Source organism: Trichomycterus rosablanca, chromosome 18, assembly GCF_030014385.1.
Source record: "Trichomycterus rosablanca isolate fTriRos1 chromosome 18, fTriRos1.hap1, whole genome shotgun sequence".
Classification (NCBI taxonomy): Eukaryota; Metazoa; Chordata; class Actinopteri; order Siluriformes; family Trichomycteridae; genus Trichomycterus; species Trichomycterus rosablanca.
The window spans coordinates 21,639,834-21,659,011 of NC_086005.1; the positions used below are offsets into that span (position 1 = coordinate 21,639,834).

The 19,178-nt window shown below is 41.6% G+C and overlaps 1 protein-coding gene across 1 annotated transcript; it reads left to right on the plus strand.

Annotated features, from left to right (window-relative positions):
* The first annotated feature begins 1,009 nt into the window (after window positions 1–1,009).
* LOC134332780 (EKC/KEOPS complex subunit LAGE3) lies at window positions 1,010–15,424 on the plus strand. The gene is made up of 3 exons (XM_063014583.1): window positions 1,010–1,107; window positions 2,618–2,743; window positions 15,161–15,424. The coding sequence occupies exons 1-3, from the start codon at window positions 1,058–1,060 to the stop codon at window positions 15,273–15,275; spliced, it is 291 nt and encodes a 96-aa protein (XP_062870653.1). The 5' UTR covers window positions 1,010–1,057; the 3' UTR covers window positions 15,276–15,424.
* Window positions 15,425–19,178: the final 3,754 nt, after the last annotated feature.

Sequence of the window (19,178 nt, forward strand, 5' to 3'; positions counted from 1 at the left end):
TGTAAAATTCTTCTACTAAAAGGCATCTTTGCTGGTAAATAAAATTTGAGCACAAAAAGCAACATCCAAGAAGCAATAAAATCATTGTGTTGTTTAAATATTTATTTTTTTGAAGCAGTAAATTACAATTAACCACATGTCTACTAAAATGGACATCATGTATTCTGGGGATATTTCAACTACCAAATGTATTTTACTGTGAAAATACACTTTCAAGTCTGATTTTATTTAAAACCACACTATTTTTAATAGTATTAAATTAATAAAGAATCAGAAGGTGTTCTTTGTACACTCACTGTCCATTTTTTCAGCTCTGGACTGTAGTCCATCTACTTCTTTACATACTTTTTTAGCCTGCTTTCACCCTGTTCTTCAATGGTCAGGACCCCCACAGGACCACTACAGAACAGGTAATATTTGGGTGGTGGATCATTCTCAGCATTGCAGTGACAATGACATGGTGGTGGTTTGTTAGTGTGTGTTGTGCTGGTTGTGCTGATGGAGTTTTAAAACACTGTGTCCACTCACTGTCCACTCTATTAGACACTCCTACCTAGTTGGTCCACCTTGTAGATGTAAAGTCAGGGACGATCGCTCATCTATTGCTGCTGTTTGAGTTGGTCATCTTTGAGATCTTCATCAGTGGTCACAGGACGCTGCGCACGGTGCGCTGTGGCTGGATATTTTAGGTTGGTGGACTATTCTCAGTTCAGCAGTAACACACCACCACCATGTCAGTGTCACTGCAGTGCTGAGAATGACCCACCACCCAAATAATACCTGCTCTGTGGTGGTCCTGTGAGGGTCCTGACCATTGAAGAACAGCATAAAAGGGGGATAACAAAGCATGCAGAGAAACAGATGGACTACAGTCAGTAATTGTAGAGCTACAAAGTGCTTCTATATGGTAAGTGGAGCTGATGAAATGGACAACGTGTGTAAAAACAAGGAGGTGGTTTTAATGTTTAATGTAAATTATTGTAGTATGCAGTATGCCGTTTCGAACACAGCTAAAACACTAGCGAAAACACGGATCTCATGCAGTAGAGGTTTCAAAATGGCGACGCCCATCGAGAGAGACCAAACTTTTTGCAACCAGTTTGAATTGTATCCTTTAAACACATTACTAAATGGTTTGGGGATTTTATTTTATTGTAGTGTCTGGTGTTAAAAATGAAGGTCAAGTATGGTTTTTATTTGTCTTACAGTTATTAAGCAACGAACACAAGAGAAAGCGTTCTCGACAATAACATCACCGCATTTTTGCCATGTAGAACAACGCTAAAATAAACGACCACAATTATACACGGATACAAGATTAAAGCATGTAGAAGTCAGTGGTTACAAAGGCATTAATTTGATTTATTTCGATCCTTTACTTTTGGGTATCAGGCTTTGAGCAAAGATGATCCACAAATTTGATTTGTCCACAAATGTGTGAGGAAATGATTGAAATGATTAAAAACAATGTACCTCAAAGAAAGATAAGAAGGGATTTACATATTTCTCCCTCTACAGTGCATAATATCATTAAACCATTCAAGGAATCGGGAGGAATTTTAGTGTGTAAAGGCAAAGGGTGATCCCTCAGACGGCACTGCATCAAGAACCATCACTCAACAATAGCTGATATAACCACATGGGTGAGGGATTACTTTGGCAAACCTTTGTCAAGCACTACAATACAGAGTTACATGCACAAATGCCACTTAAAACTTTACCGTGGAAAAAAGAAGCCTTATGTTAACCATGTCCAGAAGCGGCGTCGACTCCTCATCTAGGATGGACCATCACACAGTGGAAACGTGTATTGTGGTCAGATGAATCAGCATTCCAGGTCTTTTTTGCCGGACCAAAGACGAACAGCACCGTCCAGACTGTTATCAGCACCAAGTCCAAAAGCCAGGGTCTGTCTTGGTATGGGGCTGTGATGTGTCAGTGCCCTTGGCAAAGGTCATTTACACTTCTGTGATGCAGCATTAATGCAGAAAAGTACATTGAGATCTTAGAGCAACATGTGCTGCCTTCAAGACGTCGTCTTTTCCAGGGACGTCCATGCATTTTCAACAATAATGCAAAACCACATGCTGCACACATTACAAAGGCACGGCTGTGGAAGAAGAGGGTACGGGTACTGGACTGGCCTGCCTGCAGTCCTGACCTGTCCCCAAAAGAGAACGTGTGGAGAATTTTGAAATAAAAAATGCGACAACGACGACCCCGTACTGTTGTACATCTTAAGACGTGTTTGCAGGAAGAATGGGATGAAATAAAAGCTAAAACACTAAGTCACTTCCTCGGTGCCAAACGTCTTTTAAGTGCGGTGAAAAGGAATGGCAACATTACAAAGTGGTAAATGCTTTACTGTCCCAACATTTTTTGGAATGTGTTGCAGGCCTGAAATGCAGGAATGGATGTTTATTAATAAATGAAATGAAGTTGAGCAGATAAAACATGAAATATCTCAGGTTCATCTTGTCTGCTATGAAATAAAAGGAGAACTGGAGAACTGGCAGATAACATATTCTTGTCTTTATTGTAGTTCTAATTGTAGTCTCCACTTTCTGGAATTGGGGTTTTGTATATATAAAACTGTTTTTCCTTAACACATAGTCAGAACTTTGGAGGTCCCATTTCCTTCACAGAGGGAGGTATCTATCGCAATCCAGTCCTTGTGCCCTGATCGTGAGCCTCGAACAGGAACCACTAAAACTCTCAGAGTTTCTTCAAATACACTGTCTGTGTAAGTACTTTACATCACAACACAACCACTGGAGCTGAACCCTGTAACCAAATGAGAGATGTTACCTGTGAAAGTGTATGTGTAGAGTGTATGAGTAGACTTTTTTTGTGACAAACTGCCATGCGTGACAAACTTTTGTGACCTAAATGTACGTACGGTGTATATAGCCTAAAGTATTAGTATGCACCTCTTAAGCATATATATATATATATATATATATATATATATATATATATATATATATATATATATATATATATACAGGGGTTGGACAAAATAACTGAAACACCTGTAATTTTAGTGTGGGAGGTTTCATGGCTAAATTGGACCAGTCTGGTGGCCAGTCTTCATTAATTGCACATTGCACCAGTAAGAGCAGAGTGTGAAGGTTCAATTAGCAGGGTAAGAGCACAGTTTTGCTCAAAATATTGCAATGCACACAACATTATGGGTGACATACCAGAGTTCAAAAGAGGACAAATTGTTGGTGCACGTCTTGCTGGCGCATCTGTGACCAAGACAGCAAGTCTTTGTGATGTATCAAGAGCCACGGTATCCAGGGTAATGTCAGCATACCACCAAGAAGGACAAACCACATCCAACAGGATTAACTGTGGACGCAAGAGGAAGCTGTCTGAAAGGGATGTTCGGGTGCTAACCCGGATTGTATCCAAAAAACATAAAACCACGGCTGCCCAAATCACGGCAGAATTAAATGTGCACCTCAACTCTCCTGTTTCCACCAGAACTGTCCGTCGGGAGCTCCACAGGGTCAATATACACGGCCGGGCTGCTATAGCCAAACCTTTGGTCACTCGTGCCAATGCCAAACGTCGGTTTCAATGGTGCAAGGAGCGCAAATCTTGGGCTGTGGACAATGTGAAACATGTATTGTTCTCTGATGAGTCCACCTTTACTGTTTTCCCCACATCCGGGAGAGTAACGGTGTGGAGAAGCCCCAAAGAAGCGTACCACCCAGACTGTTGCATGCCCAGAGTGAAGCATGGGGGTGGATCAGTGATGGTTTGGGCTGCCATATCATGGCATTCCCTTGGCCCAATACTTGTGCTAGATGGGCGCGTCACTGCCAAGGACTACCGAACCATTCTGGAGGACCATGTGCATCCAATGGCGGTGCCGTGTATCAGGATGACAATGCACCAATACACACAGCAAGACTGGTGAAAGATTGGTTTGATGAACATGAAAGGGAAGTTGAACATCTCCCATGGCCTGCACAGTCACCAGATCTAAATATTATTGAGCCACTTTGGGGTGTTTTGGAGAAGCGAGTCAGAAAACGTTTTCCTCCACCAGCATCACGTAGTGACCTGGCCACTATCCTGCAAGAAGAATGGCTTAAAATCCCTCTGACCACTTTGCAGGACTTGTATATGTCATTTCCAAGACGAATTGACGCTTTATTGGCCGCAAAAGGAGGCCCTACACCATACTAATAAATTATTGTGGTCTAAAACCAGGTGTTTCAGTTATTTTGTCCAACCCCTGTATATATATATATATATATATATATATATATATATACAGTGTATCACAAAAGTGAGTACACCCCTCACATTTCTGCAGATATTTAAGTATATCTTTTCATGGGACAACACTGACAAAATGACACTTTGACACAATGAAAAGTAGTCTGTGTGCAGCTTATATAACAGTGTAAATTTATTCTTCCCTCAAAATAACTCAATATACAGCCATTAATGTCTAAACCACCGGCAACAAAAGTGAGTACACCCCTAAGTGAAAGTTCCTGAAGTGTCAATATTTTGTGTGGCCACCATTATTTCCCAGAACTGCCTTAACTCTCCTGGGCATGGAGTTTACCAGAGCTTCACAGGTTGCCACTGGAATGCTTTTCCACTCCTCCATGACGACATCCCGGAGCTGGCGGATATTCGAGACTTTGCGCTCCTCCACCTTCCACTTGAGGATGCCCCAAAGATGTTCTATTGGGTTTAGGTCTGGAGACATGCTTGGCCAGTCCATCACCTTTACCCTCAGCCTCTTCAATAAAGCAGTGGTCGTCTTAGAGGTGTGTTTGGGGTCATTATCATGCAGGAACACTGCCCTGCGACCCAGTTTCCGGAGGGAGGGGATCATGCTCTGCTTCAGTATTTCACAGTACATATTGGAGTTCATGTGTCCCTCAATGAAATGTAACTCCCCAACACCTGCTGCACTCATGCAGCCCCAGACCATGGCATTCCCACCACCATGCTTGACTGTAGGCATGACACACTTATCTTTGTACTCCTCACCTGATTGCCGCCACACATGCTTGAGACCATCTGAACCAAACAAATTAATCTTGGTCTCATCAGACCATAGGACATGGTTCCAGTAATCCATGTCCTTTGTTGACATGTCTTCAGCAAACTGTTTGCGGGCTTTCTTGTGTAGAGACTTCAGAAGAGGCTCCCTTCTGGGGTGACAGCCATGCAGACCAATTTGATGTAGTGTGCGGCGTATGGTCTGAGCACTGACAGGCTGACCCCCCACCTTTTCAATCTCTGCAGCAATGCTGACAGCACTCCTGCGCCTATCTTTCAAAGACAGCAGTTGGATGTGACGCTGAGCACGTGCACTCAGCTTCTTTGGACGACCAACGCGAGGTCTGTTCTGAGTGGACCCTGCTCTTTTAAAACGCTGGATGATCTTGGCCACTGTGCTGCAGCTCAGTTTCAGGGTGTTGGCAATCTTCTTGTAGCCTTGGCCATCTTCATGTAGCGCAACAATTCGTCTTTTAAGATCCTCAGAGAGTTCTTTGCCATGAGGTGCCATGTTGGAACTTTCAGTGACCAGTATGAGAGAGTGTGAGAGCTGTACTACTAAATTGAACACACCTGCTCCTTATGCACACCTGAGACCTAGTAACACTAACAAATCACATGACATTTTGGAGGGAAAATTACAAGCAGTGCTCAATTTGGACATTTAGGGGTGTAGTCTCTTAGGGGTGTACTCACTTTTGTTGCCGGTGGTTTAGACATTAATGGCTGTATATTGAGTTATTTTGAGGGAAGAATAAATTTACACTGTTATATAAGCTGCACACAGACTACTTTTCATTGTGTCAAAGTGTCATTTTGTCAGTGTTGTCCCATGAAAAGATATACTTAAATATCTGCAGAAATGTGAGGGGTGTACTCACTTTTGTGATACACTGTATATATGTATATATACAGTGTATCACAAAAGTGAGTACACCCCTCACATTTCTGCAAATATTTTATAATATCTTTTCATGGGACAACACTATAGAACTAAAACTTGGATATAACTTAGAGTAGTCAGTGTACAACTTGTATAGCAGTGTAGATTTACTGTCTTCTGAAAATAACTCAACACACAGCCATTAATGTCTAAATGGCTGGCAACATAAGTGAGTACACCCCACAGTGAACATGTCCAAATTGTGCCCAAAGTGTCAATATTTTGTGTGACCACCATTATTATCCAGCACTGCCTTAACCCTCCTGGGCATGGAAGCTCCCTTGAGATCATTTTTCTCAGAATCATTCTTACCCCACCAGGTGAGATCTTGCATGGAGCTCCAGAGCGAGGGTGATTGACTGTGATCTTGAATTTCTTCCATTTTCGAATTATCGCACCAACAGTGGTCTCTTTCTCACCAAGCGTCTTGCTGATGGTCTTGTAGCCCATTCCAGCCTTGTGCAGGTCTACAATCTTGTCCCTGACGTCCTTTGATAGCTCTTTGGTCTTGCCCATGGTGGTCGAGAGATTTGAACGGAAGAAACTGATTCTGTGTCAGGAGTCTTTTATACAGGGACAGGACTAATTTGTGTGCCTCATGGGCACATAACCGGTCTGTGGGGGTCAGAATTCTTGCTGGTTGGTAGGGGATCAAATACTTATTTCCCTTAATTAAATACAAATTAATTTATAAATTTTATTTATTTTATTTGTCTCTCTCTGTTAAAATAAACCTTCCATAAAAATTATAGACTGTTCAAGTCTTTGTAAGGGGGTAAACTTACAAAATCAGCAGGGGATCAAATACTTATTTCCCCCACTGTATATACAGTGTATCACAAAAGTGAGTACACCCCTCACATTTCTGCAAATATTTTATTATATCTTTTCATGGGACAACACTATAGACATGAAACTTGGATATAACTTAGAGTAGTCAGTGTACAACTTGTATAGCAGTGTAGATTTACTGTCTTCTGAAAATAACTCAACATACAGCCATTAATGTCTAAATAGCTGGCAACATAAGTGAGTACACCCCACAGTGAACATGTCCAAATTGTGCCCAAAGTGTCAATATTTTGTGTGACCACCATTATTATCCAGCACTGCCTTAACCCTCCTGGGCATGGAATTCACCAGAGCTGCACAGGTTGCTACTGGAATCCTCTTCCACTCCTCCATGATGACATCACGGAGCTGGTGGATGTTAGACACCTTGAACTCCTCCACCTTCAACTTGAGGATGCGCCACAGGTGCTCAATTGGGTTTAGTCCATCACCTTTACCTTCAGCTTCCTCAGCAAGGCAGTTGTCATCTTGGAGGTTGTGTTTGGGGTCGTTATCTTGTTGGAAAACTGCCATGAGGCCCAGTTTTCGAAGGGAGGGGATCATGCTCTGTTTCAGAATGTCACAGTACATGTTGAAATTCATGTTTCCCTCAATGAACTGCAGCTCCCCAGTGCCAGCAACACTCATGCAGCCCAAGACCATGATGCTACCACCAACATGCTTGACTGTAGGCAAGATACAGTTGTCTTGGTACTTCTCACCAGGGCGCCGCCACACATGCTGGACACCATCTGAGCCAAACAAGGTTATCTTGGTCTCGTCAGACCACAGGGCATTCCAGTAATCCATGTTCTTGGACTGCTTGTTTTCAGCAAACTGTTTGCTGGCTTTCTTGTGCGTCAGCTTCCTTCTGGGATGACGACCATGCAGACCGAGTTGATGCAGTGTGCGGCGTATGGTCTGAGCACTGACAGGCTGACCTCCCACGTCTTCAACCTCTGCAGAAATGCTGGCAGCACTCATGTGTCTATTTTTTAAAGCCAACCTCTGGATATGACGCCGAACACGTGGACTCAACTTCTTTGGTCGACCCTGGCGAAGCCTGTTCCGAGTGGAACCTGTCCTGGAAAATTGCTGTATGACCTTGGCCACCATGCTGTAGCTCAGTTTCATGGTGTTAGCAATCTTCTTATAGCCCAGGCCATCTTTGTGGAGAGCAACAATTCTATTTCTCACATCCTCAGAGAGTTCTTTGCCATGAGGTGCCATGTTGAATATCCAGTGGCCAGTATGAGAGAATTGTACCCAAAACACCAAATTTAACAGCCCTGCTCCCCATTTACACCTGGGACCTTGACACATGACACCAGGGAGGGACAACGACACATTTGGGCACAATTTGGACATGTTCACTGTGGGGTGTACTCACTTATGTTGCCAGCTATTTAGACATTAATGGCTGTGTGTCGAGTTATTTTCAGAAGACAGTAAATCTACACTGCTATACAAGTTGTACACTGACTACTCTAAGTTATATCCAAGTTTCATGTCTATAGTGTTGTCCCATGAAAAGATATAATGAAATATTTGCAGAAATGTGAGGGGTGTACTCACTTTTGTGATACACTGTATATATATATATATATACAGTGTATCACAAAAGTGAGTACACCCCTCACATTTCTGCAGATATTTAAGTATATCTTTTCATGGGACAACACTGACAAAATGACACTGACACAATGAAAAGTAGTCTGTGTGCAGCTTATATAACAGTGTAAATTTATTCTTCCCTCAAAATAACTCAATATACAGCCATTAATGTCTAAACCACCGGCAACAAAAGTGAGTACACCCCTAAGAGACTACACCCCTAAATGTCCAAATTGAGCACTGCTTGTCATTTTCCCTCCAAAATGTCATGTGACTTGTTAGTGTTACTAGGTCTCAGGTGTGCATAGGGAGCAGGTGTGTTCAATTTAGTAGTACAGCTCTCACACTCTCTCATACTGGTCACTGAAAGTTCCAACATGGCACCTCATGGCAAATAACTCTCTGAGGATCTTAAAAGACGTATTGTTGCGCTACATGAAGATGGCCAAGGCTACAAGAAGATTGCCAACACCCTGAAACTGAGCTGCAGCACAGTGGCCAAGATCATCCAGCGTTTTAAAAGAGCAGGGTCCACTCAGAACAGACCTCCCGTTGGTCGTCCAAAGAAGCTGAGTGCACGTGCTCAGCGTCACATCCAACTGCTGTCTTTGAAAGATAGGCGCAGGAGTGCTGTCAGCATTGCTGCAGAGATTGAAAAGGTGGGGGGTCAGCCTGTCAGTGCTCAGACCATACGCCGCACACTACATCAAATTGGTCTGCATGGCTGTCACCCCAGAAGGAAGCCTCTTCTGAAGTCTCTACACAAGAAAGCCCGCAAACAGTTTGCTGAAGACATGTCAACAAAGGACATGGATTACTGGAACCATGTCCTATGGTCTGATGAGACCAAGATTAATTTGTTTGGTTCAGATGGTCTCAAGCATGTGTGGCGGCAATCAGGTGAGGAGTACAAAGATAAGTGTGTCATGCCTACAGTCAAGCATGGTGGTGGGAATGCCATGGTCTGGGGCTGCATGAGTGCAGCAGGTGTTGGGGAGTTACATTTCATTGAGGGAACCATGAACTCCAATATGTACTGTGAAATACTGAAGCAGAGCATGATCCCCTCCCTCCGAAAACTGGGTCACAGGGCAGTGTTCCAGCATGATAATGACCCCAAACACACCTCTAAGACGACCACTGCTTTATTGAAGAGGCTGAGGGTAAAGGTGATGGACTGGCCAAGCATGTCTCCAGACCTAAACCCAATAGAACATCTTTGGGGCATCCTCAAGCGGAAGGTGGAGGAGCGCAAAGTCTCGAATATCCGCCAGCTCCGTGATGTCGTCATGGAGGAGTGGAAAAGCATTCCAGTGGCAACCTGTAAAGCTCTGGTAAACTCCATGCCCAGGAGAGTTAAGGCAGTTCTGGGAAATAATGGTGGCCACACAAAATATTGACACTTCAGGAACTTTCACTAAGGGGTGTACTCACTTTTGTTGCCGGTGGTTTAGACATTAATGGCTGTATATTGAGTTATTTTGAGGGAAGAATAAATTTACACTGTTATATAAGCTGCACACAGACTACTTTTCATTGTGTCAAAGTGTCATTTTGTCAGTGTTGTCCCATGAAAAGATATACTTAAATATCTGCAGAAATGTGAGGGGTGTACTCACTTTTGTGATACACTGTACATATATATTTTATGTATTTTTTATTTTTTTTCCCACCGAGGGCCACATCTGCATTATGGTGGTCCTCAAAGGGCCGATTGTAACATATCCTGCTGTGATTGCAGTCTGCCTTTTAAGTCTTAATAATAATAATAATACATTTTATTTATATAGCGCTTTTCAAGATACTCAAAGACGCTTTACATAAGACAAATAATCAAAACAAATACGTACATACACCATACAAATCATAGTACAAAATCAAAATAGTACATCAACATCAAGAATAATTAAGATAAAAACAAAGAGAGCAGCATAAGACAGTTCATTAAAAATTAGCTAAATTATGAGAGAGAACAACAAATATAGAACAATTTCTTAAAATTAGACAGAAACAGGACAGATTTACATGCAATCAGGAAACTGAAAACTTTACAAGTTTTAGGATCTAGGACTTCACATTTCTGTCGTGATCTAAGTATAAAAACTATTAAAAAGAATAGCAAAAATAAAAGCATTTATTTCGTGTTGTTACAAGTTAAATGCCATATTGAATAGATGAGTTTTGAGAAGTGACTTGAATTTGGACAGGTCAGGACAATCTCGTAGGTGTTTGGGGAGAGCATTCCATAAAGATGGAGCAGCTATGGAAAAGGCCCTGTCACCCCAGGTCCGGTGCTTGGTCCTAGAGGGTATGGACAGTAGGTTAGCCTCAGAAGAGCGAAGGCTACGGGAGGGAATGTGCTGATGGAGCAGGTCGGTGAGGTAGGATGGGGCCTGATTATGGAGAGCTTTGTGAGTGAATAGAAGAATTTTGAATTGAATGCGTTGAGCAACGGGAAGCCAATGAAGTTTTTGTAGAACAGGTGTAATATGATCACGGGAGCGAGTATGAGTAAGGAGGCGAGCAGCTGAATTCTGGATATACTGAAGTTTTTTTAGGATTTTGTTAGATGTACCATAAAGGATGCTATTGCAATAATCAATTCTGGATGTAATAAAAGCATGAATCAAGGTTTCGGCGGCAGAAAAGGAGAGTGATGGACGTAGACGTGCTATGTTTTTTAGATGAAAGAAAGCAGTTTTGGTGATGTGATTTACATGGCGGTCAAAAGAGAGGTTGCTATCAAAAATTACACCAAGATTTCGGATGTTAGAAGACGGAGACAAAGTGTCATTATCAATGGTAATTTGAAAATTTTTTGTGGTTTTTGCCAGGGTTGTAGGACCTACGATGATCATATCTGATTTTTCACAGTTTAATTTGAGGAAATTAGCTTTCATCCACAATTTCATTTCAGTGATGCAATTTGTCAGAGTGGAGTGAAGTTCAGTATTAATGGATTTGGAGGAGATGTAAAGCTGAATATCATCAGCATAGCAGTGGAAATGTAAACCATGCCGACGTATGATGTCACCAAGGGGGAGCATATAAAGAATAAACAAAAGGGGACCTAACACTGAGCCTTGGGGAACGCCTTGGGACAGTGGAGCAATGGCAGAACTACAATTGTTGATATTAACAAACTGTTGTCTGTTTACGAGATATGACCTTAACCACAAAAGGGCAGTACCAGTGATGTTGACAGAGGATTCAAGGCGGGACAGAAGAATGGAGTGATTAATGGTGTCAAAAGCTGCAGTAAGATCAAGGAGGACGAGAATATTAATTTGTCCAGAGTCTGAGGAAAGAAGAAGGTCATTTGTGACTTTGAGGAGGGCTGACTCAGTGCTGTGCTGGGGGCGGAAACCAGACTGAAATGATTCAAATAGATTATTGGAATTTAGGTGATCTTTGAGCTGTGAGGCAACAACACGTTCCAGTATTTTCGACAGAAATGGAAGATTGGAAATGGGCCGAAAGTTACTCATAATGTTAGAGTCAAGTCCAGGTTTTTTAAGTATGGGAGTAACAGCAGCCAATTTGAGTGATTGAGGGACTGAGCCAGAACTAAGAGAGGAATTGATTATCTCTGTGATAAGTGATGAGATAACTGGAAAACAACCCTTAACAAGTTTTGATGGAGCAGGATCCAAAACACAAGTGGAGCTTCGCATCCCTGTTAAGATCTCAGATAGGTCCAAATGAGACACAGGTGAGAACTGAGACAGAGGCTGGGTAATAAATTGAGATGAGATAGGCGGAGAAACAGAGATGACAGGGGAAACTGTCAGAAAATTGTGGATATTCTCAACTTTTGTTTGAAAAAATGAGAGGTAAGAGTTACACTTGTCAACTGTAAAGGAATTGGTAGTATTGTCAACTGGTTTGAGAAGTTTATTTATTGTGGAAAAGAGAGTCTTAGGATTTGTTGATCCAGCATGTATGAGTTCGGAATAGTAAGTGGATCGGGCTGCCGTAAGAGCGTCTTTGTAATGTTGAAGATAATCAGAATAAATCTGATAATGTACTGTTAGACCGGTTTTCTTATAAAGTCTTTCAAGCTGGCGTTTACGGGATTTCATTTGGTGAAGCTCAATTGTGTACCATGGTGCGGAATGACTAAATGAAACAAATTTGGTTCTCAAAGGAGCCAGCTCATCAAGACATGAGGCGAGTATGTCATTATAGTAATCGACAAGGTCAGATGAATTACTAGACAGTACAGGACAGACAGACATCTTTTTAACAAGAGAATCTGAGAAAGCAGAGGGAGAGATATATTGAAGATTCCTGAAGGATATTTTACGTTTAGCTCTAGTGATGGGCCTAGTGACCTCAATGTCCATGATGATTGTCAAATGATCAGAGACAGTAAGGTCATGGCTGGACGGCTGATGAACTAGGACACCAGTAGAGCAGACAAGGTCAAGAGTATGACCTTTTTTATGAGTTGGAAAATGTATATGTTGTGTGAAATTAAAACACTGTAACAATTCCAAAAATTCCCTGGCAAATTTACAGTTGTTGTCATCAATATGGATGTTAAAATCACCCATAAGCAGTACAGAGGATGAGAGGGCACTAAGCTGGGTTAAAAAATCTGAAAAATCAGAGAGAAAGGAAGCGTTTGGCTTTGGCGGACGATAAACTACAGCAGTGACCAGAGGAGTAGGCCCTGACAACTTGAAAGCCAGGTGTTCAAAAGAAAGAGCAGCAGGAAAAGACAAAGTGGTTATTTTAATATCATCCCTATAGACTGCAGCAACACCACCACCTCGCCCTTCCATACGAGGTTCATCAATATACGAGTATCCCATTGGCGTGGTCTGATTTAACGTAAAATAATCCAAGGGTTTATGCCAAGTTTCAGTGAGACAGAAAAAGTCTAGTTCACTGTCAGATATAAATTCACTAAGTACAGTACTTTTTGTGTTGAGTGAACGAACATTAAGCAATGCCATTTTCAAGTGGTATTGTTGTGTAGTTGGCTGTGAGGAACGAGGAAGAGAACGGAGATTTGCTAAGTCCACTCCGCGTTTCCCATCCCACTCCGTGGACAGCGTTGTCATGGAGACTACACCGCTACTGGTGTGCAAGGCAGCAGCGCTCTGATGACGTGTTTGCGGAGCGACAGTGCGCACGGCTGACCAGAAGGATGGAATAGCGTTACCGTTTCGAAGATAAACAAGCTTTCTCCGGGAGCCCCTGTGAATATAACGAGGCCGGCGAAGGAGTCCAAGCTGTTTGATGACTGAAATACACGATGGAGTAGTGCAGTTGTTGAACTTCCTCAGCTGGTCAACGGAATAGTTCAACATCGTGCCGATCCCAGGAAAACTCATCCACCGTTCACCACCGGCCGCAGACGCGATGTACAGTAGAAAGAACAAAAAGTATCAAAAGCACAAATAAAAGTATCAAAAGTAACATAAAAGAAATAGATCCACAAGGTGTGTAAAAAGATGAAAACGAAAAACGATAAAAATACAATAAAATACGGTAAAATACGGTAACGGTAGCGGCAGCCAAATGCGCCAGCGTCCACCATCACCATGGCAAGTCTTGGACAATTTGTTGTTTTTCTTGGAGGCTAAATTCTGTGTTTGGTACCAAAATTTATACTATATATTTATAATGTATGTCTACATTTATATTGTACTCCTTTACCACAGACACGGCCTCATAACACAAGAGTGAAACTTGTATTCACTTTTCCATCTAAATTTCCTCCTTCTGCTTCAATTTGGCCACATAAAGTGACGTGGTGGGCCGGATTTGGTCCAGGCGCCTTGAGTTTGACACATGTGCCATAAAACTTCTTTGAGCGGTCCAAAAAGGTGGAAATCAGATGGCGCTGAATCCAGACTATAAGCTTTCTCAGACACAACCAATTACCAGTCCTCCCGCCCTTAGCCTGAACTGCTTGTATGCTGGCCAGGAGGGAAAAGCATCCCCCACCACCAGAGGACCTGTAGAAAGGGTTGACTCGCACAGAAGCAGTGGTGCACCATTCTACTGTGTAAAAAACATATCTTATAATCCACCCCGAACTGCTTCCATGAAAGTCTTTTAAAATGACCCTTACAGTCCTCTGACTTGACTATAATTTATATAATTGACAGGTTGACAGCCAAATGTATGTCCAAATGCATACATTTATTTTTTATTGTATTAAATCATAATTAAAATAACACATTAATTCAATTTTTTTTATCTTATTACTTAATGCTTGAGGACAATTACAAACTGCTCATGTCACATCACTACATCATCGCTTTGAGATGGTTTGCTGCTGCACAGATGGGTCAGCTTTCTTCAATGCCCTCTTGCAGTCTAGCCCCTAATAAAGTAATCAACCTTGTGACGATGTCTATCCAGCTGATTCTTGGTTCTTCTTGTCTTCCTAGTCTTTCCACAAGTTCTGTCATAACACTGCTTTAAATTTTGTCACGTGTGGGCCTCATCCCATGCCCAAAGGAACTTAACTTGTACACAAAAATTGCCCCGATTAGTGTCAGTTGGCCTACATAATACAGAATTGGCATATTGAATGTTTTGTTTGATGGAACAGTTGATCTCTGGTTGAGTGCTCTGTTTTTTCTCTTTTTTTCATTAAATTTTTTCATTAATTTTCCTTTTCCACCCTCTCCCTTGGTACTGTTTACATTTTTAAAAATGAAATTTGTATATTAATCTGACTCAATTAATTAACTCTTATTATTTTTTTTACATTTTTAGGAAATGGACTGCTGATGAAGCCCGCATTCTTCGTGTTTCAGTAGGCTCATTTTTAGATCACCTTGCACTTGTGATGGAAACTATGGAAGCATTTGGACAAACTGTTCCACTGTGACATTAAAGGCTTTTATAAAAAAAAAAAAAAGTTGTTTTGTGTTGCTATGATGGACTGAGATGCATTTGTATAAAATATATAAATGCAACATTTTTGGCTTTTTGTAGCTATTTGATTCATTTTATTTGTGATATTAAAAATATCTTAAATTATTCAACATGTGTTTAATAAAATCTGTCCACTGAAAATGTGTTAGAATTCAATTGAGCCTAAATAAATTTCTACATATGCAAACAATTACAATACAACAGATATATTTAAGAACCTGTGTTTACATACCTCCTTGTTTCTACACCCACTGTCCATTTTATCAGCTCCACTTACCATATAGAAGCACTTTGTAGTTCTACAATTACTGACTGTAGTCCATCTGTTTCTCTGCATGCTTTGTTAGCTCCCTTTCATGCTGTTCTTTAATGGTCAGGACTCTCCGAGGACCACCACAGAGCAGGTATTATTTGGGTAGTGGGTCATTCTCAGCCCTGCAGTGACACTGACATGGTGGTGGTGTGTTAGTGTGTGTTGTGCTGGTTTTAGTGGATCAGACAGAAATGCTGATGGAGTTTTTAAACACCTCACTGTCACTGCTGGACTGAGAATAGTCCACCAACCAAAAATATCCAGCCAACAGTGCCCCATGGGCAGCGTCCTGTGACCACTGATGAAGGTCTAGAAGATGACCAACTCTAACAGCAGCAATAGATGAGCGATCGTCTCTGACTTTACATCTACAAAGTGGACCAACTAGGTAGGAGTGTCTAATAGAGTGGACGCTGTATTTAAAAACTCCAGCAGCATTGCTGTGTCACACCGCCATGTCAGTGTCACTGCAGAATGTGCTGAGAATGATCCACCACCTAAATAATATCTGCTCTGTGGGGGTCCTGACCATTAAAGAACAGCATGAAAGGGGGCTAACAAAGCATGCAGAGAAACAGATGGACTACAGTCAGTAATTGTAGAACTACAAAGTGCTCCTATATGGTAAGTAGAGCTGATAAAATGGACAGTGAGTGTCAAGAGAAACAAGAAGGTGGTTTTAATGTTATGGCTGATCAGTGTATTCCAATACAGTGTTTTGAACTTTCTAACCCCAGATTTGTTTTTTTTTAATACCCAACAACTAAGGTGCCCAACAGATTTCTCCCTCCCTCCCTCATTCCCTCCCTCTTCTTTATCACATCTCATCCTCCATGCTCTTCTCTTGTTTACTTCCACTCTGTTTATGTCATGCCTTCCAACATATTGCCTCCACACAGCCCACACCATTGCTCCTTCTTTGCATTATGTACAGCTTCTGAAGAAGTGCTTGTGGTGTGCATCTTGGGTTGGCTTTCTTGCTCTTTCTTTAGTGGACTTGTACTCTTTTCTCCTTGACCTGGTAAGCATTTGACACTTCATATTTTCATTTGAGTTAATATTTCATTATGTTTATGTAAATGGCAGTACATTTATCAGATGACTTGAGGGTTTGCATATGTCTTAACACTTACATAGCAAGAGAAAACAAACATCAACTGTAAAACATAGTTTAGTTATTTTTATGTTGACTATATAGTTTATTTAAACTCATATTAAACATTATGTAATGTACCAGCAAACACACAGTGTGTTCATGTGGTTGTGTGTAAGCAACATGTTTCACAGTGCTGGGATCAGTTTTCGTTTCATAAGCTCTGTTGGAATGGATGAACTCACTGAACTATGTTTTGATTCGAGTACTCACAAACATTAGTCATGTACCCTCCTGCTATCATTTTCTCACTCCCTGTTCTTGTTTTTGTTCCATCTCCTTCACTTGTCACTAACACTCTCAGAGAATGTGGGAGCTCACAGTGTTTCTAAAAACAGGCGAGCTTTAAAACATACTACAACTCCAAATCAGAAAATGTTGGGACAGCATGGAAAAGGCAAATAATAATAAAACACAGAGTTTCTTACATTTACTTTGACTTTTATTTCATTGCAGATGTTTTGTCTGCCCAACTTCATTTTATTTATTAATAAACCTCCATTCCTGCATTTCAGGCCTGCAACACATTCCAAAAAAGTTGGGACAGTAAAGCATTTACCACTTTATAATGTTGCCATTCCTTTTCACCACACTTAAAAGACGTTTGGCATCAAGGATACCAAGTGATTTAGTGTTTCAGCTTTTATTTTGTCCCATTCTTCCTTCAAACACGTCTTAAGATGTGCAACAGTACAGGGTCGTCGTTGTTGCAGGTCAGGACTGCAGGCAGGCCAGTCCAGTACCCGTACCCTCTTCTTCCACAGCCATGTCTTTGTAATGTGTGCAGCATGTAGTTTTGCATTGTCTTGTTGAAAAATGCATGGACGTCCTTGGAAATGACGACATCTTGAAGGCAGCATATGTTGCTGTAAGATCTCGATGTACTTTTCTGCATTAATGCTGCCATCACAGAAGTGTAAATGACCTTTGCCAAGGGCACTGACAGACCCTGGCTTTAGGTCTTGTTCCTGATAACAGTCTGGATGGTTGTTTTTGTCTTTGGTCCGGAGCACACGCCGTCCATTTTTCCCAAAAAAGACCTGGAATGCTGATTCATCTGACCACAATACACGTTTCCACTGTGTGATGGTCCATCCTAGATGCCTCCAAGCCCAGAGAAGTCAACGCTGCTGCTGGACATGGTTAACATTACTTTACTTCTTTTTTGCACAGTAAAGTTTTAAGTGACATTTGTGCATGTAACTCTGTATTGTAGTGCTTGACAAAGGTTTACCAAAGTAATCCCTCACCCATGTGGTTATATCAGCTGTTGTTGAGTGGAGGTTTTTGATGCAGTGCCGTCTGAGGGATCAAAGATCACTGGCGTTCAGCTTAAGCTTGCTCTCTTGGCCTTTGCACACCGATTCCTTGAATGGTTTAATGATATTATGCACTGTAGAGGGAGAAATATGCAAATCCTTCACAATCTTTCTTTGAGGTTCATTGTTTTTAAACATTTCAATCATTTTCTCATGCATTTGTTGACAAACTGGATCCTCTGATCATCTTTGCTCATCAAAGACTCAGCCTTTCCTGGATGCTGCTTTTGTACCAAACCAATCACATCATTATTTCGTTTTTTCACCTCATTACTAGCCCTAAATTGCCCCCGTCCCAACTTTTTTTTAAATGTGTTGCAGTCCTGAAATGCAGGAAAAGATGTCTATTAACAAATGAAATGACATTTTTTAAATACCGTGTCTACTCACTATCCACTCTATTAGACACTCCTACCTAGTTGGTCCACCTTGTAGATGTAAAGTCAGAGAGACGATCGCTCATCTATTGCTGCTGTTTGAGTTGGTCATCTTCTAGACCTTCATCAGTGGTCACAGGACGCTTCCCACGGGGCGCTGTTGGCTGGATATGTTTTTGGTTGGTGGATTCTCAGTCCAGCAGTGACAGTGAGGTGTTTAAAAACTCCAGCAGTGCTGCTGTGTCTTATCCACTCATACGAGCACAACACACACTAACACACCACCACCATGTCAGTGTCACTGCAGTGCTGAGAATGACCCACCACCCAAATAATACCTCTGTAGTGGTCCTGTGGGGGTCCTGACCATTGAAGAACAGCATGAAAGGGGGCTAACAAAGCATGCAGTGAAACAGATGGACTACAGTCAGTAATTGTAGAACTACAAAGTGCTTCTATATGGTAAGTGGAGCTGATAAAATGGACAGCGAGTGTAGAAACAAGGAGGTGGTTTTAATGTTTAAATTCTTTTTTTTTCTGATATCTGTGTTTGTGCTGGATTTTTGGACACAATCTCATTGCCCAGGTTTTGAGATATAACCTACAAACAACACCAGGATGGTTGGTATGATTGTGAAAGGTGTGCTTGTATGCAGCTTTTTGATTAGGTGAATGGTTGTGCTGTAGCAAGCAA